We start from the raw sequence: 22,942 nt of genomic DNA on the forward strand, positions 1-22,942 counted from the left end.
ATGCATTTAAATACACATTTAAATGCGTATTTATATGTGTTTGTCCTTTTTTTCCTCGCGCAAGTTTGTCCTTTTTTTTGAGATAGCGCGACGAAAAACTCGCGCCGAGATGTTTATTACAAATTAAGTAAATTAGTTAATCCAGTCCTGAACCATCTCGTTTATTCCCTTGTACACCCAAGCCCACATTAAATTAATGTAAGCTATTCCATTAAACTTTCAGCCCGTTAGCCTCCCAGTGACATTGAGGGTTTATACCCAACCAACCATTCCCCCTACATTGTTGTCTGAATAAACCTTGTTCAAAAACTCACATCAAGAGAAGAGATGTGACAATCCCACCCTATACAGATAGATTAAGTCAGATATATCACAGTATAAAGATGTTGACAAGTAAACAATCATGTTCCAAAAGCCTTACTTTTAATCAAGTTTAGATAATTACATTGAAAATGAAAAGTCAATTTGAGTACTACATACTGACATTTATTTACATGACTAAGGGGAGAAGAACACATCAAGGCACAGGGCTGAACACTTCAGCATAAAGTGCATTGAGGTTTCTTTAAAAAACAAAAAGTATTCACTTACACAATCTGGTCCTTATTTTAACCAACAGGTCATCAGTATTGTGGCATCCACTTACACAATCCGGTCCTTATTTTAACCAACAGGTCATCAGTATTGTGGCATCCACTTACACAACCTGGTCCTTATTTTAACCAACAGGTCATCAGTACTGCAGAGTATATCAATTCAGTGTAACTAGAAGTACACCTCAAGTGGTGCAAGGTGGAAATATGACGACACCTACTGGTTGACAATGGTAAAGTTATTTGATCAGATTTCAAATGTGCCAACCATCTTTACTGTAATTTTCATTGTTGCATTGACACTTCAGTCAGAACGAACATAACTGATGGATTGTAACTTAGGGGCATACCAGTCATTTTCAACATTGAATATGTCATTAATATAAAGTATTAATGACATAAAATGTAGTCACATCTGTAATTAAAGTGTTCTATATGACAAAGATGTACTCTTTGGCTTGCAAAGTACCGTACATCTTTGTGATGTCACTGATCACATGACCCGAAATTCTAGATATAGGTACCGTATATTAAAAGACATCAGTCAATGTTGAAAATTGTGGTATTCCCCCTTTAAAGCACGTAATATATATAAAAACAAAACTGTACAGTAGCTCAGGTTTCAGTCTCTCTCCGAATTCTCTATTCGTCATCACTGTCCTTTTTCTTCTTCTTCTTTTTCTTTTTCTCAGACACCGGGGTCTCTGGGACCTCCTCTGCTGGCTCAGCCGCCATGTCATCCGCCTTTCGCTTCTTCTTTTTCTTGGCCGGGGTCTCGTCTCCTCCGTTCTCCTGAGTAGGGGCCTCCTCCTCCTCCTCTGCTGACTTCTTTATCTTCTTGGATTCCGTGTCCCCGTTCTCAACCACATCCTGGCCACAGTAAACAAGAGCGTTAGGGAACACATTTCATCATCGATTGAACACCAAGTCCTGCTATGAATAGTTGATGTCTGAATCACTTCAGTGGTCCAGTCCACTGGATGGGACCGGCCAATGGTTCGGAGTCAGCATGATCTAGCATGTTGTAGACTGAGAAAATGACCATAGAGTAGTCACATCTTAGTGAAAACATGCAGGTAGTCCAATATTGCCAAAGCATTAAACAAACCTCTGCTTGGCCGTTTGTTTCGGCACCTCCTTCCTCGAGTTCTTTTGACTTCTGCTCACGCTTCTTGCGTTTCTTTTCTTTCTTTTCCAGCTTTCGCTTGATCTCTGCTGTGACGTCGCTAGCCTGTTGATGAAGAGAGAGACCCCGTTACACTCATAATAACCAGAGAATGCCAGTGTGCACTGTATTGTGCTGTGTCAGGCTCATTAAATCAGTTTGCCCCCACAAACAAGTCGGGCAAGTGTTTGTCATCACTCACAGCAAAGTAAACATTAAAAAAAAAAAAACAATGGTAACCGTGAGACAAGTCTGCACAAACCCAACCCCACAAAGTAGCCTCATTAACCAAAACACACCCACAATACATACAACTGAACGCACCTCTTTCATAGCATCCTTCATGACGTCAACGTTTTTGCGTGGAACTTCACCCGTCTCATAGAAAGACAAACGCTCCTCGACCTGGTCACGTAGTTTGTCCCCAAACACGCTTGAGGGGACCTCTGTCAAAATAAATGCAACAATCAGCTGACTGCACAGAACGAGCAGAAGACAGTCACTCTGCAGAACAAATTGGCTTTGCTCAGTCAAATAACTTGTCACCATCACCCCGAAGGATGTATACTGTTGACGAAAAATATTGAACATCATTGCAAATCATGCCACAAGGTTAAATGGCCAATGATGGAGGACACTGGCTACAGATTGATAGCTGCCGCTTACCAGAGAAACAGTCTATCCGTGAGGCGATGGTGCACTTATTTGCCAGGTATCTCGAGATGCGGCCCTTGTTCTTGGCAGCAGCACGGCCGATGAAGGTGGAGTGGAAGATGAGGCCGTATTTGGGGGTGTTGCCTTTAGTCTTCAGAGCTCTGTGGGGAAATGTCACTTTGTCTTTCAAACAATGAACACAAAATGTACTATACACCTGGAGTTGCCAATAAAAATATATAAAAGCAGTGGCTTTTGAAGACTCATTGCTCAAAGAATCTCTGACTACAAACTGCAAGCTAAGTCTCTCTACCTCAGTGCTGTTAAGTGGCTGCTCAGACTAAGGGAGGGGTGTATGTGAGAGGGATCACTCCAGAGGAGGCTTTACAAAGTGGGCCTGCTCCAGTCACCCTGCTCTGCTCCGGCCCAGCCCTGCCATCACTGTAGCCACCATATGCCCCAGCAGGGAGGGGGTGCCCCAGTACCTGAACAGGGCCTTTTCTGCTCCCAGGATCTGCACAGTGGAGGCCGGGTATTTGGCCAGATTCGTCAGGCTGCCAGCATGGGAGATCAGGCGAGCTCCTACCTGTGGGGCAAATAAAGAGGGTTTAAAATCAGTTTGTGAAAGCATCAAGGTTTGTGAAAGCCTCCTGTTCAGCTAAAGCCATTTAAGGACCCACTTTCAGACTGTACAAACTACAACAGACTTGTACTAACCAATAAAGGGTACGCGCATTCATAAAGTGAGTGGCAAAGTGAGTTAAACAATGTTTAACACAATCAGATTTGTTTTATTTGGATGCATGTTCCGTCAGTGTTTTTTGTAATTCAGTGAGACTAGGCGTTCCCAAACAACTTCTGGGTATGATGCCACGCACATACCCTCCATTAACCGAAAATAAACAGAACCCAAACTTTCGAACCAATAACTTGCTTATATAGGTTAGATATTTTTTCCTACACACAAAGTGGCAATGTTTTTTTATAGTCTGCTAAATAAATTAACCACTTGTTAATAGAATGGCAACAGTCTTAAAACTGAAAATTCAAATCTATGACTTTATAGTATGTCCAGGTCAGCTCATGATGTTCAGATATAATGGATGCTGTCAGCACAGTCATTCAGGGGATTGACAGATTATATTGACATCATTACATCATGAGCATGGCCTATGATTTAAAACTTGTTTTAAATCTCCCTTTTAGAATAGTGAAGAAAGACTTCAAAATGAGGTAAGAATCTGGAAAGATTATACCCGAACACTGCCACACAAAATCACTTCGCCCCTTTAGCAGAATCATGAATTAATGTCCATAACATTAACCCACTTCTACGTCAAGTCAACGCATTGTAATGGAGACTATAGCCACAATAGACTTGTACTAACCACGTCACCGATTAGGGCCGCCAGGTTGGGTGCCACCTGGCTCATCTTTGAGCGGAGGTACTGCTGTAGCTCCACGCGGTACTCAGCCAGAGACACCACACGTACAGAGAACCGTTCTATGTTGATCAGGTCAATTGGGGAAATGTCCATACCTGGAGGAAAGGGGTGGGGATCATGTCTTAATTATAAACACTGAAAACCTTCGAGTTATAAATAATGCATCTTGCCAGTAAGTGTGGGCTGTCACTCCCGACAGGATCCGCAGTGTGGTTTTGTGCCATCACCACAGGTTTATGAGAGCGCATAATCTACCCCCCTGTGTTAGACACCAAGGACGCTTATCAGTCCATGATGGGCATAAAAGGGGCTTCAGATCACATGGCTTAAACATTTTAATGTAATCGTTGCTTACCCATGGAGCTGCGGGAAGCATCCAGGATGGCCTGGGCCTTGGCGGCATCCATCACCACCTCCTCCAGCGCCGGCAGGCTCGCCTCCGATAACTCCTTCCTGTTGCTAATCAGCCGGGCCATGCGGCAGTACATAGAGTTGTCCGTTACGATCTTGATCAGCTCTGGGAAGTGGTAACCGTACCATTCACTGGAGTAAAGGGGTGAAGAGGGTAGCAAATTAGGGACATAATCTGGCAATACATTGGCATATAGCTAGACATTCTGTAAAACAATCAAGTGTGGATTGTCTCTCCCGACAGGATCCGCAGTGTGGATTTGTGCCATCACCACAGGTTTATGGGAGAGCTCAATCTACCCCCTGTGTTAGTCACCAAGGACACTCAACAGTCCATGATGGGCTTTAAAAGGGCTTCACATCACTTTTAACATGGCTCTAAACTGTTTTAATTTAATGTCATGGCTGCACTACCATGGAGTTGCAGGACATCCACACCATATGTTTAAAAGTTAAAAAAAAAACCTGTCTGTCCTAATGGGCCCTGCCAGACAACAGCTGATTTGTTCAATTTCAAGGCCAGCAAATGCACACTACATGTGCAATCACAGCACTGCAACATCCCATTGGTGGAACGGATGTACAGCCATAACAAAACCCATTAAATACAATTTCAACTTTTGAGAATGTAAAGTCCAAACCCATTGGGTCTTGTGGATGCCCAGCCCCTTACCGGACACGCATGGCAAAGGTGTTGATGTCCTTATCCAGCTGGTCCAACAGAGCGATGGATTGGATGATCATGTTGTCAGCTCTGTTGACGTTAAACTTGACCTTGGCTCTCGAGTAGCTGTGGCCCAGACCCAACTGGGCCTTGGAGGCAGCATCGCCCGTCAGCCCCTTCACGAGGGAGTGAAAGTGCAGACGCACTCCTGAGGAGAAGACCAACAGACAGATCATAGTTAGTCACATGATACAATGTGGCAGGGACCAGTGTGTTCACTTCACGCTGGCTGTTCAGACTTTCAGTATGAACCATCAGGAGGTGTCAGGGTCAAATGATCACATCACAACAGCCCCGGCCATTTCAAATCACTACGGGCACGTAACCGATCACACAATGCTGAAAGGTTTACCGCTTCAGCCATGCAGTGTGTATAAAGGAACATACTACCTTCCAGTTAGTGGCATGTTATTAATCTACATGTTTAGCCAACCAAACTTTGTCCATGAAATCACTTCATAAATAATGCACTAAAACTAAACACAATTAACATCAATATATTAAAGTCTTGGCATGTTTGCTTTCATTCTGTACTTTAAGGGCCGAATCATACTCCTATTTTACCGCTGTTTCGGCGCTATAGTGCCGAAATGATTTCGCCTCACCTCTAAGGATCTCGTTCACCACCCCACCCGTCTGAATGGACAGACCCAACTCCTCCTGAAGAGCTGCTCCAATCTTGGCATCGGAGACACCCAGCATGGCCTTCTTCTTGATGGTCGTTGGCAGGTTGGTCTCCAGGAACAACTTCAAGTCAGCATGAACCACGCCTGCATGGACGGGACGACAATAGTGTTCATTATAATCAATGTGATTGGCTGAGGTGAAGCAAATTTTAAAAAGTCCATAACCCATTAAGACCTGAGGCCAATTCTGCAACGTCCAAGTTCTGTCACTGTTGCTAGAATTAGTAATAAGGAGTCCCAAAATTACATGCATTTGGCCAGACGCCCATCTCAAAATATCTGTTTGCAAGGACGCCCCAGAACCAAGGATATTAGTTAAAGATTTATATGTCCGAAAAATGGCCACACACTAGTGCGGCACGTGTACCGAGCTTGAATATATTCCATTTTCAATTTGATGGTTACACCAATTACTTTTCTGGTCTTAACGAGTTATAAATGTCCAGGTTAGCTCATGATGTTCAGAATATAGGATGCTGTCAGCACAGTCATTCAGGGGATTGACAGATTATATTTGACATCATTACATCATTGAGCCTGGCCAATATCGATATATTAATTTTTATGCAATAGTTTTGTGAATCGTAATGGAGGCACACGTTTGACATTACATCAGACAGAGCATGGCTGGGCTGCTCACTTCAGGAAAACGTACCTTCAGAAATGGCATTGATGTTCTCCAGGGCAGCCTGGGCAGACTTGAACGGGAAGAAAGCTGCCAGGCTCACCATGCCGTTGAACTTCCCGATACTCAGAACACTTTCCTCCACCTAGAGAAAATAATGTCACCCAAGGTAAAGTATAAAGCTAAATAAAATGTAGCTTCATCTTATAAATTATGTTTAAATGGATCAATTTGTCAGTGTGCTAGGCAATAGAGGGTATGCACATGCATAAAGTGAGTGGCAAAGTGAGTTAAACGATGTTTAATGCCATGAAGATGTTTTGTAATTCAGTGGACTAGGCATTCCCACACAACTTCTGGCTATGATGATGCCACACACATACTTAACTGAAAATAAACAGAACGCAAAGTTTCAAACCAATAACTTGCTTATATAGGATAGATATTTTTTCCTACACAAAGTGTCAATGTTTTATTTATTTATTTATAGTCTGCTAAAAAAAATTAACTACTTGTTAATAGAAAGGCAACAGTCTTACAACTAAAACTGAAAATTCAAATCAATGTCTTTATACATGTCCAGGTCAGCTCATGATGTTCAGATATAATGGATGTTGTCAGCACAGTCATTCAGGGGATTGACAGATTATATTGACATCATTACATCATGAGCATGGCCAACGCATTGTAATGGAGACTATAGCCACGTGACATACCTGAGGGAGAAGCATGCCTATCTCCTCCACTTCCTTAACAGCAAACAGTGCATACCCTGCAGCATGCTCAAACAAGACGTTTAGCACCACCTGCGGGGAAAAGGAAACACACAATGATAAAAATAGCTGAAATAATTTAAATTCTTTACTCTTAGTTTAAATGTGTCGAGGTTAGCTCATGATGTTCAGAATATAGGATGCTATCAGCACAGTCATTCAGGGGATTGACAGATTATATTTGACATCATTACATCATTGAGCCTGGCCAATATCGATATATTAATTTTTATGCAATAGTTTTGTGAATCGTAATGGAGGCACACGTTTGAAATAATTGTTTCTACAAGTATTAAAAAACAAGATCCGTTTTTACAATCTTCATGATTCTTGTACCAGGTGGACAGATAACACGTGGGAACAATTTTTGCCAACTTCGCATAATTCATGTACAACTTTATACACGCGGATTCACAAAACGATGCGGTTGTTACAAGTCATTATAGGCTAAGTTAAATTAAAAAGTTTGTCCGTTGATGTAAAAAGTTGTTCGTGAACCACGTTGCCCTCTTGAGGCGACCACGTGTGTGCGCTGGCTGCGTCCGTAGCTAAATGCTAACAGCTCACTTTCATGCATGCGCCAATCCAGGGCTTTTATATAATTATATAGCCTTCTCGTCAACGCTTAAGTATAGTTCCCATGTTAATAATCAAATTAGTAATAATTGTCCAGACACTGAGTGTACTACGTCAGCACTGAGTTGATGTTAGGGCGGCTAAGTGCGAGCTAAAGCTAACATCAGGATAGTCAGGCCTTCCAAGTCAACAACCTACCTAAACATCCTCCGCTGTAACTGCCATTTAGGATTATTAATTCACGCGAGGATATTCTTGAAATGCTATTTAAAGTATTATTATAGTTCCAATGGGTTACATTTGGATTCTGGATGCCTATATGAGCGCGGTAATGTAATCTTACCATGGTGATCGAATTCTTGCTGCGCCACGCAGCAGCAGCTCTCGGCTCGTGCGTCCACTCCGCTGCAGTTCCGCTGAGAAAAGACTGACGATAACCTTTTACACGCTTTGTCACGTGACAGCAAGTCCCGCGATGCCTCGCGCTGTCACCGCGAGACTCGACCCAAGTTCCAAGCAACAGGCACCCAGCTGCAGCCTCGCAGACGGGCCGTGCTCCGTGAGGGGACCGTGCTCCGTGAGGGCGGTGATCTGTGAGGGGAGGGACCGGAAGTGCTTTTTTTCCGGCTTGCACGTGCACAAGCGCACATGCACGCACGCACGCGCAACATAATGCGCGTGCACGACACGCACTTGCTGGTGCGCGCTTAAATGCCGGGTGTATATAGTACCAGCTGTGCTTAATCATAATTACGTGCTCGGTTTGGAAAAGTTTGATGTAGTTTGTTGTAGGTAATAGTTTAATTGAAAGCTTATTAGTTGGTGGTATAAGTGTGCATATTTGAAGAAATGCAAATCTAACAATAATAAAATGATATGCAATAATAGGCTAGGCCTATATGGTCGAATATGACATATGATATCAAGGCATTTTAAGTAATGTAATAAGTTGCTATAACCCCGTACCCCTGTCCCACACACACCATGTCCAGACCATAGACCACAGACACAGGACCATATGCAAAAAAAAAAATAGTTGTGAAAGTGATCTGTCGGAATGGTGGGACTTTTTCGGCCGCGGGTCCCTGTAGGAATGGTGGGACTTTTTTCTGTCGGAATGGTGGGATGTTTACAAATATGGAGCATACCACCATTCCGACAATTAGAAGTCAATGTCGGAGTGGCAGCATGTCGGAATGGAGACTATACAGTAGGGCTTATCACACCTGCTAAAAGCACACATTTGGAAACTGATGCATGATGCTGACCATGATACTGATATAAGAATGTGTTGTTGCGACTGTAGGCCACTGTTTACTATGAAAACCTGCATTTCCCGTCAGTCAGTAAGTGTGTCATGTCACGCCTCCATATATGGTCACGCCTCATGACATCACGCCTCGTGACACGTCACGCCACCATATATGGCCGTCTCCATATATGATATAAGATCACGACACTGACCTCATCAAACCCTGGATAGCCATACATGGAAAAGACTGGATCATAACCTAGATCTCCATATATGGAGCTGAGCCAGCCAGCAACTCTTCATCTGACCTCAAACCCTTAGATCTCCATATATGGAGCTGACCTGTTCTGACATTCCATATGTTGATCCTTCCCCACCCGTCCTTCCTCTTCGATGTTTCCCTTTTGACTGATACCTGTCCATTCAAACTCTAGACGGGCCCGCCCCAAAGTTATTAGTAGAGTTCTCAGGCCCAAAAATGAAGGCCCGGCCCTACCTGGGCCCTCATCAAACCCTGTACACTCAAGACACTGCCCCCACTGCCCCTTAGATCTCCATATATGGAGCTGACCTGTTCTGACATTCCATATGTTGATCTGACCTCATCAAACCCTGTACACTCAAGACACGCTCCATGGCCAGTACAGAATTAATTCCATATGTTGATCTGACCCCCCCATGCCAAAGCACCAGCGCTCGCCCAGCAGTCTGCCGTCACCCAGGCAGATGTGTGCATGTGACCTCACTTCTCGCCCTCAGGGCGTCTTACTGGTATAGTCTGATTGGCAAGATGGTCTACTGTTATTTATCTTTCTATTCCCACAACAATATAGTCTACAGAAAAAGATGGCATATATTTTGGACATCATTGATCATGACTAATACATTTTTAAGTTTGACAGCCCTAATACTATATATTATTATTAGTGTGGTTGCCCAAATATAATAATTTATATATATATATATATATATATATATATATATATATATATATATATATATATATATTAAGGTGGAGAAATCATGGACCAAAGTTAAGTTTACGTTTAGCAATGTTGCTCATTCCACGGACGCGTGGTCCTGACAAGCTGTACCCCGTTGTAAAGGTGACTAATCAACGATTAAAATGATATAAAACACAATACCAATTGGTATTATTAAAGTGCACTTCCGGTCCCTCCCCTCACGGATCACCGCCCTCACGGAGCACGGTCTCCTCACGGAGCACGGCCCGTCTGCGAGACTGCAGCTGGGTGCTATTGGGCAACAGCGTCACCTACTGGCCGTACAACGTCAAGTCTCTCGGTCAGTTTCAACTCCTCTGTAGTAATATAAAGCGGCGGTTCTCAGACGTCTCAAACCCAGTGCAGTGCATGGTGGAAAAAAGTACTCACATTTTAGACAACCTTATTTATACGATGCTTCTTCATGGGCCAAATTTTGGCCTGTAGGCCTAATCTACATATGAGCCTAAAGTTCAGGCCCTAAACGATGTCAAATGCTATTACGTTATCCTCACTTCCATTTATTTCAGTCTTCTATTTGAGCGCTGCACACCGCTCCAATGACTGGCTGTGTATGTCCCTTGTTTCGTGTGTCTATGTATGTCTGTTTGGGGTATGAACAGCTATACAGTGGCACTGTGAGTGGCCAAAGTCAGCAACAATAACAATAAAACTGTATTGTACCGTACAGTACAGTAGGCCTATACAGTACAGAGTACAGTGCAGTAATTATCACAATAAAAGTATAGTTGCACCGCTCAGTTCACACTGGTGTGATTTTAGTTCTAAGCAGCATCAATAACAGGCACATTGTGTGTTCAAATCAAATATCATGAAAAACAAGACGTTGCTGTCAGGCAGGCAGCAATCGTTGTGTTGTGACTTGTTGAGCTTGTAGATTGGGTGCTATTTTCAATATTTTCAAATAGTTTTTAAAAAGTTTAAAAATAATAAAAAGAGGAATGGTTTTGGACATACCACCCAACAACAACAGTAGCCTGACACGTAGTACTAATAATCAATCCTCCAGCTAGCACACACTTGTGAAAGCTTCATTATGTTATTTATTTATTTATTTAATTTATTCATACATTTCAACCATAATTCAAAATTATTTTTAATCCATTCATTATTGACAGGTAAAAAAATAAAAAAAAGCCTGGAAACCAGACAAATCTGGCAGAGAGAAACTAAAGAATAGTGATGTGCTCAGATGTTCTGTGGTCCATCTGTGATGGACCATTAGCATCTATTTAACACAAGTCGTCTATATCTCTAGGATATATATGAGGTTTAGCCAGGATATGTTATTACGTCCGGATACCCTGTCCAGGACAGGCTTCAGACGTGCCTCCTCAGAGAGAGGGGAGAGGAGACATGTCTCCAATTGGGCGCCACCTGTAGCCTACTGGCTCATCTTGGAGTGGAGGTACTCCTGTAGCTCCAGGCTGTCTTTCTTTTCACCCTTCATGATGACACAGGCCCTGAGAGAATCAGTAGGGGGGAAAATGCAATCACTTGCCGAAAGCATAATAATATAGGCCTATACACCTTCACATGACTTCTGTTGTTCAGCTAAACTGCTAAAGCTATTTACTTTAGAGGACCATCAGGACACCACAACACAACCCGTGTTTCTTTGTCAGCATAGTTAGTGGTCCCTAAGAAGAGGTTTATCATTATTGGTCCTTAAAACATTCATGTCCCATACCCGACCCAACACGTCATCATCAAGCAATGAGAATGGAGGAGACTATACATTTATACCTGAGGAAGAGAAAAGACCATATCCTCCAGGGCCAACAGTGTACCCTACTGTCCCTGTTGTCACATGCTCAAACAACACGTAACACCTATTTTGGAAGAGAGTGAGGAATGAGGAATTATGTCATAATTGTCCATCAAATAGTTTCTACAAATATGATTATAAAAAAGCTTCTGGTAAGTAACCAGGTGTCATCATTTATATGCAACTTTCTAGAATGCTTCACATTTGCAATGATAATGTATTTTGTAAATTGCTCAATGTTTCATTGAAGAATCTTACCTGTAGGCCTAGCTGATCACTGAAGTTAGCCTGTAAGAAGTCTAGGACAAGGAAAAGGTTTGAAAAAATGATAATCTGCCAAAAACAAAATCATTCACTTTCACGTGCCTTATTTTGTTCAGCTATAGCTATTTACATGACCTCAGCTCATCTACTGGCTTATTCAGCATAGTGGTCCCTAAGAATATAGCTTTAACATCATTGGTCCTGTGGGAAAAGTAATGTGCAAAGTAGAGATAGATATATACATTATTAATCCCGAAGGAAACAAAGTATACATACAGTGGCCCTCTAACCACGTCTCAGTCTCAGACTGAAAATTCCTCACCTCTAAGGATCTCTGACACCATAACACCACCCCAACAGTCTGGATGGACACACCTAGCACTGGTCCATAGCTCTAATTTTGCATTAGACTTACTGCGCAGGGCAGAATCGTAGAAGCAGTAGAAGGCTATGGACCAGAGCTAGGACACACCCAACTCTTCCTGCTCCAGATCCGTGACACCCAGCATGACTATCATCTAGCCAGCCTTTGGCAGGTTGGTCTCCTGGAACAACTTTTAGAAGAAGAAAAATATCCTCAAGGGAGTAGTTCACCCAAAAACATGACTTATTTTGTATCAAATACACACCCCATGAAGCCTTGAATTCATGGAGATATTTTTAGTTTTTGTTGCATTCAAGGCAATAATGTGATGTCCTGCGGAGAGCCGGAGACCTTCTTTTCTTAAATTCAATACGTTGAAAAGAAATCACACACTCTCTCTCTCATTAGCAGGCAACATTGCAGCACTCTCTGTTTCTGGTGTCCCCTACTGGTACCCTATAGTCATAATCGTGCTCATGACCACATACATGACCACATACATAGGTGTACACGGACATTGCTGGTTGTAGGAGTGGTTTCACCACTCAACAAACAAACATAACAAGAACTATTTTAGAGGACCTCAGTAAAACTATTCTTCAGCATAATGGTCCCTAATTCCAAGTAGACAGTAGTACAGAAGGTGGAGAGGAGACTAACCACGTCTCCAATTGGGCGCCAACTGTACTGGCTCATCTTGGAGTGGAGGTACTCCTGTAGCTCCAGGCTGTCTTTCTTTTTACCCTTCATGATGAAACGGGCCCTGAGAGAATCAGTGGGGGAAATGCAATCACTTGCTGAAAGCATAAACATATATACACCTTCACGTGACTTCTGTTGTTCAGCTATAGCTATTTACAGGACCTCTGATCTACTGATACAGGTACTTGGTCAGCATAGTGGTCCCTAAGAATAGGTTTATCATCATTGGTCCTGTGAGAAAAGTCAAAGTAGAGATAGATACCGTATACTTTATTAATCCTGAAGGAAGCAAAGTATACAAACAGTGGCCCTCTAACCACATCTCAGTCTCAGACTGCAAATTCCTCACCTCTAAGGATCTCTGACACCACCCCAACCAACAGTCTGGATGGACACACCCGACCCAAATCTTCCTGAAGAGCTGCTCCAATTTTGGCAGATCTGTGACACCCAGCATGGCTATCGTCTTACCAGCCTTTGGCAGGTTGATCTCCTGGAACAACAATTTTTGCAAAACACGTTTGGAACAAAATGCATCAAATCATCCAATTGCCATCCAAGGCGTAAAAAGAGAAATTTTTCATATTGGCCTATTATAGCCCCACCAGGAGGCCACAACCTGACCTGCCCTGGTAGAGAGAGACCTGTGCCCCGAGGGGCACTTTATCTAGTTGTCCAATGTCCATCAAATAGTATCTACAAATATGATTGATTATAAAAATAGGTAACACTTTTGGTGTCATAACTTCTATGCAACTTTCTAGAATGCTTCACATTTGCAATGATATAATTGTACGTAATTGTAAATTGCTCAATGTTTCATTGAAGAATCATACCTGTAGGCCTATCTGATCACTGCAGTTAGCCTGTAAGAAGTCTGTCAGGCGAGGAAAAGGTTTGAAAAAATGATAATTTGCCGAAAACATAATCATACACTTTCACACGCCTTCTTTTGTTCAGCTATAGCTTTTTACAGGACCTCTGATCTACAGCTGATATAGTGCTATAGTGGTCAGCATAGTGGTCCCTAAGAATAGGTTTATCGTCATTCATTGGTCCTGTAGAAAAGTCAAAGTAGAGATAGATATACTTTAAGTATACAGACAGTGGCCCTCTAACCACGTCTCAGTCTCAGACTGCAAATTCCTCACCTCTAAGGATCTCTGACACCACCCCAACCAACAGTCTGGATGGACACACCCGACCTGTGTCAGCAGAGTCATTCATGGGATAGATTCTAGTGACATCATTACATCAATGAGCACGGCTGGCTCAATTAAAGAAAACTCACCTTCAGAGATGGCGTTGAAGTTCTCCAGGGCAGCCTCCTGCGTGGACAGACTCGAAGGCAGCCAGTCTCAGCCATTGAACTTTATAGGATACCTTACCTTGCTTGGCCTAGAACAAAATGTAAAAATGACATTTAAAGAAGATTAAACTTGTGCACATTCTACCATCTGGGGTTAAGTATGTCTCTCCAGACAGACTGCTGGCTCACACGATCTTCAATGGTTCCGCTGTACGGTCTGTACTTTGGAAATGCAGAAATGCTGCAGAAAATAAAGCGGATGTCCTGTGAAGTAAGTGGGGGGGGGGACTTCCGTTCTCACCTTGTGGTCGCATGGTGAGAAATTCACGCCCTGAAGTTCAGCTGAAAATAAAATGGATGTTATTAATCAAATGATCTACTCGCTTGCTGTAAAGATAAAACAGATGTAAGTTACAGCTTCCTGCAAAAGACCTTTAGGAGGCAACAATAGTTGGCTTGAGAGATGAATATGCTCCAAGATGCTGCAGTTTTGAATAGTAGGCCATGTCAACACAACAGAGCATAGGCCAGGCCATACTTAAACACTACACCAATGGCAGTTGCCAACTTGCCATGCTAATTAATTGTAACATATTACAGCTCAGTCTCAATTATGATTAAATGTTTGAGCGATTCATTGCAGGAAGTTTAACATTGAGGCTTTTTAGTGTGAGTCTCATCATTCATTAATCATTTGAGAGCATGCAGTCCAGGAAGTTGGACCTGCTCTTCTTCACACATGAGTGGTGTGGTTGTGTGGAGGAAGTGCCTACTTCCGCACACTGTGCACAGCATACAGTAGCTACCAGTAGTACACTATACTGACTACTAGACTGCCGTATGTGGCAGTCAAATCAAATGCCTTTAGAGACACATTTAATAGCAGCACATAGAGTTCTAGGGTCATTTTAACATCTAGTAGCCTATGGCTTTTGTGTGCAGTTTTTAAGTTGCTTGTTGGATATCTGATATTAATTAGATCTTTTTTTAGCCTAAGCCGCCGAACATAAAACTCAATTGTGTGTGTGTGTGTGTGTATCTTTAAATGTTTTGATAAATTGAAAATGGAGTCTTGAAGTCTTTTTCTGGTTTTATCCTCTTCGCAGTCAAACAATCAATCAATCCTAGGCCTACTAATTATAGGCCTATAGCTTCCACAATTGATCATTTAATGCCCGTGTTTTAATATTCTGTATGCATGTGTGCGTGTGTGTGTGTGTGTGTGTGGGCTGTTACAGGTATTATCACTTAACACTAAAGTCTACTGCAGTGCTATATCTAATACAGTGTTGTTTTTGGCAGCAAATTTCTATTTTAGTTGAGTCATAGTCTTTGGAATAAAACTGTTTCGTCTAGTTTTAGTCGACTAAATATCAATATCAAAGCTATGATTTAGTCGACTAAAATTTATTTTGGCGGGTCTTGATGCCGTCGTAATGACTTGCATGCAACTACCGGTAATTGTAAAATGACTTATACTGGACCTCTTGTCCACTAGTCCCTTCCTAACATTTTTGTCACCAACAGATGACATGGATGGCACCCGTGATATACAAGTAACTTGGATTCTGCATTTCATTTCGAAATCCATCTACTTCGAGTCTCCTCATGTGGTACCAAAATAAATACACAAAAGGGAGCTACTAGTGTGCAAACTCTTATTTCTTCTGTGTTATTGTCGTTTGAAGTTCAGCACCTGCCTTTAAATGGTAGGCCTATATATGGGTATGCGCCTCTTTTGATCCTCGCATGACAAAGGAGGGCACCAAGGCCTAATAATGTATGAAGAAAAACATAAAAAGCTGAACAATATAGATATAGAAAAACATACGAGGAGATAGAAATGATAAAATCTCAAGCACTTTATTAAGTTTGAACAGTATCTTGCTTAGAAAGGCCATTTGGCATTATATAATTATATATAATTTTATTATATATATAATTATATATACATATTTTCAAATGTTGAATAACAAAAATAACACTAGAAACAAAAACGGATGCAAATTAAAAACAGGATTAAGACAATATTAACCAAATTAAAAATGGCCAAAAGCAAAAACCTCTTAATACATTTCAGACTGGTCCCAATACAGTTCAAAAAAGAGAAAGAAAGAGAGAGAGAGAGAGAGAGAGAGAGAGAGAGAGACAGAGAGAGACAAGAGTCAGAGAGAAGAAAATAAGAATAAGAAGCAAGGCAGCAGAAAAGGAATAAAATATAAATAATAACATTACATTATGTACAATAGGAAGTGGGGAGTGCAGACCATTTCAAACCTGGTCCAAGGGCAAAATACACAAGAGGTGGGGGAGGGGGGTGAGGACAAAGCAATGGGAGGTAAGGTACTGTATATAAACCCTAACTTATGCTCCGTCACACGACCTACAGCTTCTCGGCTGCGACACCGTCGCTTGACAGAAGATAGATTAGACTTAAAGGAGTAGTTAAAAAATACTTATTTTCTATCAATTACACGCCCCATGAAGCATTTAATTCATGGAGATTATTTCATTTTTGTCACATTCCTAAGCCTATGATTTGATTTTGATATCTTCCTAAGCCTATGATTTCATTTTGATATCTTTCAGCCGGAGGAAAAAAAAAGAGAGGACCGATGACCCGGTCATCAAATTATTGGCTCATCAATGCAAAATAAAAAATAAATAAAACATATTCAAGGCTTCATGGGGTGTGTAATTGATAGAAAATAAGATTGTGTGTAGGAATAGTGTCGGAAAGAAAACTGGGATTGATTCACCAGGAGAAACAGACTTCTCATTTCTGCCTGTGGAAAAGATGTCTCGATCACAGGGACATTCAATGCTCACCTTATGCTTTATGAAACAATAAAAAAAAATAAAAAAAACTCAATGGGTTTCAAACCGGGGCTCAGGTGAACATAGCTTCCCTTTGTGAGGAGTAAATATAATGCAACGTCTTTAATTCATAATGCAACTGTGGGGCAAAAATGTCATGTAAGGACCTTTTTTTTTTTTTTACAGTATATGGTAAGGACTTATAACGTATAACTTAAGTCACCCGTCTGATTTGAAGTGAAACCGAGAGGAATGAAGGAAGCCATGATATTCAGACAGAACGGAAGTGCAAGGGGAAGTGAACCCGCCATGAATGTGAAACCGAGTGGAACTATTATGTAGAAAAGATGTGCATGATGCGATGAGAGGGAATGTTAATGGAATGGGTCCACTCCTTGCCTTTGGCCCACTTGAGCGGCCCGACGGGGCTATGTGGAATAGCTCTACATTAAATGGTTGGGAAAACAAATATGAGCAGGAGCAATGCATGGAACATTAAGTAATTACATCAACCATGTTAAGTGAAGGAAATAATAAAATGACTATATTTTTGAAAACCCACCAGTGAGGCACTTTGCTGCTTTAACCTCTTAAGAGCAAATGACACTTCTCCAAGTTAGCAGTGTCACATTTCTCTTGGAATTGCAGTCAAGCGAGGCAATCACCTTTGCAAAAGCAATAAGTCATTTAAACCAAACCGTTATTAATCCCCCACGACTGTTGGAACAAGTATGACCCTCAAGCCGATTTACAATATACTTAGCTGCACGCTGGTGCCGCACAGAGGGGGGAAAAAAGCCTATCTGCAAGCACATGAGCTTGTCAATCGGCTTTTTCCGTTGCACGACACGGCACACAACAAAGTATATCAAGGCCTTCACACACCACCAACCTCTCCTATCTACCCCAAGTGTAATCAAATTAATGAAGAAATAAAAAGGACAACAAAATCACAAAAACCTATGGGCACTTGTGATGCTTTGGAATGAGTCGACCTGAAATGACAATGGCAACGCAGCGATTGCTGACAATTTAATTGACCATTTAAGTGAAACATCGGTCACACAGCAAAAACCTCAGTGTCAATTTAACAAATCGAGACCATTAGGAAGAGATGTGAAATAACTGAGAGATTATTTCTCACTGTCTCACTGCCTGATCTCTTCCATCATTTGGTTCTATCACTTCAAGGACATTTGTTTTTTTTTGGTGCAAATAATGCTATCAAACCATTCTGAACATTCAAGACCTTTGATCACTAGTGTGTGCATCATAAATTAACATTGATTGTGCTCCTTCCTTTGACAACAGTAAGCCTGATTTTAGAATTAGTGGATTTCTTTCCAATCAAAATACATCTTTAGGTTTTCTTTAATGAAGGGAAATAAACATAATTTAATTCATTTAGCTGATCTTTATAAATAAATTTATTGCCACTACAGTGCGAGTATGAACAGGCGTGTCAAACCAAAATAGGATTTTTCTAATAAACTATGTGGACATTAACTTGTATTTCAGGGCTGATCAAGCCTTTGAACTTTGGTCAACTGGACATGAATTCAAATGTAATTTGGCAAATCGAGGACATTTCTGGCATCAGTCGTTTCCTGAGGTGACCGAGTTCAAACGGCACCGACCGCAAATCCGGAAGTGACATTAACGTAATCTTAATCTTTCATTACCATCACAGGCGGGAAACGGTGTCGTAACGTTAACGTAATCCTAATCTTTCATTACTGTTGTAATATACAACATGTGTGTACTGATACTTGGTACTTGTACGTGAATATGCAATGTACTTATATGTATGGTGCACTGGCTGAACTGTAACATACTTTAGAGCTGTGTTAGGGCACGCTGAAGGCCGTGTGCTGCAGGCAGTGATTGTGATGTCTAGTCAGTGACGTCATTAGGACATGAAGTATCCAAGCTATATATGATTCTGTATGTGTAATAAACTGTGTGAATGAATTAATGTGACCAAGTCTTCGTGTCATGTTAGTTTGTTCTCCCGGAGCAGGCCTGCCCGTATGTCCGTCTGTCCGAACCATGGAAGGGTCAATAAGGTCGTCACACACCAGAACCAGACGAGGGTCCAGTACTTAGTATATAATCATAACAATTACCATCACAGGCGGGAAACGGTGTCGTAACGTTAACGTAATCTTAATCTTTCATTACCATCACAGGCGGGAAACGGTGTCGTAATTGATTTCAAGCCTGAGTGTTGTCAGTTGGACAGCTATTAATACAAAAGTCACTGCAAACATTTCGTGGCACAGCTCCACAAATGAAAGTAACAACGAATCCATTTTCGGAGGAATATGTATAGCAACAGCAATAAAAAATAAACATTCTTCTGTATCAGTGACGATCGTGATAAAAAAAAAAAGAATAAAGTTGTAAAAATGTTGACAATACAGTGTTGTGGTGTGAGAGCAGTATTAACATGCCGATTCTCTAGCAACCCATAAAAAAAGGAATACTGTTGTATTTAATGTCCGTAAACAGAAAAGGAAATATACTGGTATGCTGAATAATGTATGGCAAACTGTGGGAATTAACAGAAAAATGTAGCTTGTTTCACCTACACTAAAAATAGCCCGTCTACAAAGCTTGTTGTGCGCTCGTAGGTATAGGCTATTTTGGGGCACGCAAGCTTGTAGATAAACGGCAAACCTACAAGCTCACACCACATCACACCGTAAGCTTGTAGATGGGCTATTTTCGGCACACGTCACCGGCGCCCAATGAACCATAACGTAAGCGTTAGCTTTCACTGTACGTCTCCGATTGGCTTCCAGAGTTAAAGGGCTTTGGCACTAAAGGGGAAAAAGGTGAAGACGTGACGAGAGAAGAGAACACACAGCATCACCTCTGGAAGCTGGCTGGGTGTCGCTGTGTTCATAGAGAACACACAGCATCACCTCTGGAAGCTGGCTGGGTGTCGCTGTGTTCATAGTTCCCTTGTTGGCGCCCTGAGAACCAAATGGCTCTTGGGGGGGGGGGGGGGGGGGGGGGGGGAGCGGGCGGCGGGGTCATCCTGTGGGGTCAGAGACTACGTCAGTGGTTCTCAAGGACCCCCATAACAGAGTTACAGACCTTTTAGGGTTTAGAACGCCCTCAAGGAACCCTGACCCTACTTTGAGAACCACTATAGGCTACATCAATCACAGTGATACCGATGGCTCACCCTCTGCGGGTCACAACTCTCTAAAGGGCTCAGACTAAGTGTTCACAGAGGGCAGGTGACTCCTCCTATGTTTAAAAGAATATTAAATAAACAAGTAAAAAAATCAAATAAAAAGGTTAAAAAAATGGTATGTGTACTGTGTGTGTCTGGTGTTTGGGAGTGAGTGTTTAACATAGACAATAAAGCCTCATTTATACCTGTTGGTGGCGAGTGCCACAAAAAGTAGCCGATCTACAAGCTCACAACGCACAGCGATGCAACATAGCGTGGGCTTGTAGATCGGATATGTTGCACGACAAGTACAAATCAGGCTTAAGTGAGCGACTCCTGGGTTTTGCTACAGCGGGAGGATGATGTAAAGTCCATATATAGTTTTTCTAAGTCTCCGTCACTAAATAGTAACAAAACAAATAATAAAATAAAATAAACCCACCACAAAATAGCCCCAAATACCTTTCCCTCAACTCTGGACCTTTGACAATAGCCTCTAAAGCATTAGATTTATATTCATATATATTTATATTATATATATATATATATATATATATATAATAGTATATATATACTGTAGATAGCAATAAAATACATTACAAATGCCACCCTAAAATGCAGCCAAACTCAAATTTGTGTCTAAAAAAACAAAAACAAAAACAAAAAAAAAGATGCAACACCGTAAGTATATATACAGGGGCAGGGGATACCAAACGAGGGAGGGAAAAAGGGCTGTATTAACACACATATTACAAAATATTCAAGAAGGCATCTCAGTTATTTTCTCTGTCCGACCGCACTTGGTGCCGTTGTTCCACCGTCTGTCCCAGATTCCTGTTCCCTTTTCCTGCTGGGCAGCTCATCCACACATCCAGCTTGTAACCACTTTCATATTATCCATCCCAGTGGGAATATGCAGTTGTGTGCATCATGAGTATGTTGGTTGAGTAGTGTGTTTTAGTAGTAGTAGCGTAACCCGGTGGCCGGGGGGTCCCTACTTGAAGTTTGCGTAATCGGAAAAGGCATCGATATACTCCTGGACCACTTTGTAGCAGAACTCGTACTGCTCCTGGGGTGGGGGGGGGGGGGGGGGGGAATGGAAGAGAGAGACACCATGGTGGTCAATATACCAACACCAACATTTAGAACCGATAACTGACATTTCTTTCTCGTCGTGTTTTTTGGGGCTTTTCTTATATACATCAACGTACCAAAAGTAAAAGTACTAATTGTGCAGAATGTCCCATTTCAAGTTTTCAAATGTATGAAAATCTTTTCAAAATAGCAGATCTAAAAGCTCACAATGCGTCGCATCACGATGCATTGTGATCTTGTAGATCGGCTATTTTCAAATTGCATATATATATATTACATATAGGGCCGAAGTGGTTAATGTATGTTTTGTAATAATAATCAAAAAAAGTAACTAGTAACACAATATTTGGATCCGAGTAGAAGTAAAAAAATATTGGCAATTAGAAATACTCAAGTAAAGTACAAATACCTCAAAATTGTACTAAATTTACACCACTGAGTAGCACAGGTATATAGCCCATTCTGAACGGGCACCCATTTTGGTGTCAGCATCACGTTATGCTTTAGCTATTGAAAAATAGCAGATCTACAAGCTCATATCGCGCCACCGAGTGGCGCGATACGAGCTTGTAGGTCTGCTATTTTTGAAAAATCGAAGAGCGACTGACATTTCTAGAATCTGATCTCAGGTCAGAATGGGTTAATCAGACCAGTGTGTGTCCAGTGGAAACCTCGTATGAATCTGATCTCAGGTCAGAATGGGATAGAGTCCTCACCAGTGTCTGCACCATGAGTTTTCTTTTAGAACCAAGGTTCATGTTTTAGGGCGTTATTAGAGAAAGTAAAAGATGTGTTAATTTTTCTTCATTTGCGGCTTTCTTTAGTTTTAGGGATTTTAGCTGTTTTTGACAGGGGGGTGGGGGCATTCGAGCATGGGGCTAAATATGTGGGGGGGGTTTTTACAACATTTTATAGTGATTTCAATCAATCAATCAATCAGAGGGTTTCACATTGATTGAGCTTCAGCCTATACCTTTTTGGTCTAAATGCAAAGTTATGATGATCAAATGAAATTAATGCATTTAATGTTCATTCTATGACCCAAAGTGTTTACCTGCAGTGTACAGTGATGGGGTGGTTGAACTGAAGTGTGTACCTGCAGTGTACAGTGATGGGGTGGTTGAAGTGATTACCTGCAGTGTACAGTGATGGGGTGGTTGAAGTGATTACCTGCAGTGTACAGTGATGGGGTGGTTGAAGTGATTACCTGCAGACAGTGTACAGTGATGGGGTGGTTGAAGTGATTACCTGCAGTGTACAGTGATGGGGTGGTTGAAGTGATTACCTGCAGACAGTGTACAGTGATGGGGTGGTTGAAGTGATTACCTGCAGACAGTGTACAGTGATGGGGTGGTTGAAGTGATTACCTGCAGACAGTGTACAGTGATGGGGTGGTTGAAGTGTTTACCTGCAGTGTACAGTGATGGGGTGGTTGAAGTGATTACCTGCAGACAGTGTACAGTGATGGGGTGGTTGAAGTGATTACCTGCAGACAGTGTACAGTGATGGG

The 22,942-nt window shown here is 41.7% G+C and overlaps 2 protein-coding genes and 1 long non-coding RNA gene across 5 annotated transcripts in view; all 3 read right to left on the reverse strand.

The window, feature by feature from the left end:
- Positions 1-406: 406 nt before the first annotated feature.
- On the reverse strand, positions 407-8,085 carry nop56 (NOP56 ribonucleoprotein homolog). 2 transcript variants are annotated; one of them, XR_014569645.1, is made up of 13 exons: positions 7,996-8,085; positions 7,020-7,109; positions 6,334-6,448; positions 5,598-5,762; positions 4,942-5,140; positions 4,213-4,400; positions 3,801-3,952; positions 2,898-2,998; positions 2,425-2,573; positions 2,083-2,204; positions 1,702-1,824; positions 707-1,463; positions 407-596 (listed from the first exon to the last, which is right to left on the reverse strand). XR_014569645.1 is itself a non-coding variant. In XM_083771303.1 (12 exons), the coding sequence occupies exons 1-12, from the start codon at positions 7,996-7,998 to the stop codon at positions 1,236-1,238; spliced, it is 1,635 nt and encodes a 544-aa protein (XP_083627429.1). In that variant the 5' UTR covers positions 7,999-8,085; the 3' UTR covers positions 407-1,235. The 2 variants fall into 2 exon arrangements, 1 of the variants encoding a protein (XP_083627429.1); XM_083771303.1 differs by having other exon boundaries at positions 407-1,463.
- Positions 8,086-11,064: 2,979 nt separating this feature from the next.
- Positions 11,065-14,233, reverse strand: LOC310862483. 2 transcript variants are annotated; one of them, XR_014569573.1, is made up of 6 exons: positions 14,179-14,233; positions 13,377-13,520; positions 12,986-13,088; positions 11,956-11,996; positions 11,676-11,761; positions 11,065-11,392 (listed from the first exon to the last, which is right to left on the reverse strand). It is a non-coding gene; the product is annotated as an uncharacterized lncRNA (long non-coding RNA). The 2 variants fall into 2 exon arrangements; XR_014569574.1 differs by lacking the exons at positions 12,986-13,088; positions 13,377-13,520; positions 14,179-14,233 and adding an exon at positions 12,434-12,777 and having other exon boundaries at positions 11,956-12,336.
- Positions 14,234-19,288: 5,055 nt separating this feature from the next.
- LOC310863785 (receptor-type tyrosine-protein phosphatase alpha-like) overlaps positions 19,289-22,942 on the reverse strand; it is a 49,496-nt gene continuing 45,842 nt past the window's right edge. The window contains exons 21-22 of the mRNA XM_083772280.1: positions 22,149-22,170; positions 19,289-21,406 (exon numbers count right to left, since the gene is read on the reverse strand). Of these exons, the coding sequence (XP_083628406.1) occupies positions 21,332-21,406; positions 22,149-22,170 (97 nt within the window). The 3' untranslated portion in view covers positions 19,289-21,331. The remainder of the gene's footprint in view (positions 21,407-22,148; positions 22,171-22,942) is intronic.

The sequence above is a fragment of the Protomyctophum parallelum genome (genome assembly GCF_964188405.1).
Source record: "Protomyctophum parallelum genome assembly, chromosome: 8".
In the NCBI taxonomy this organism is placed as follows: domain Eukaryota; kingdom Metazoa; phylum Chordata; class Actinopteri; order Myctophiformes; family Myctophidae; genus Protomyctophum; species Protomyctophum parallelum.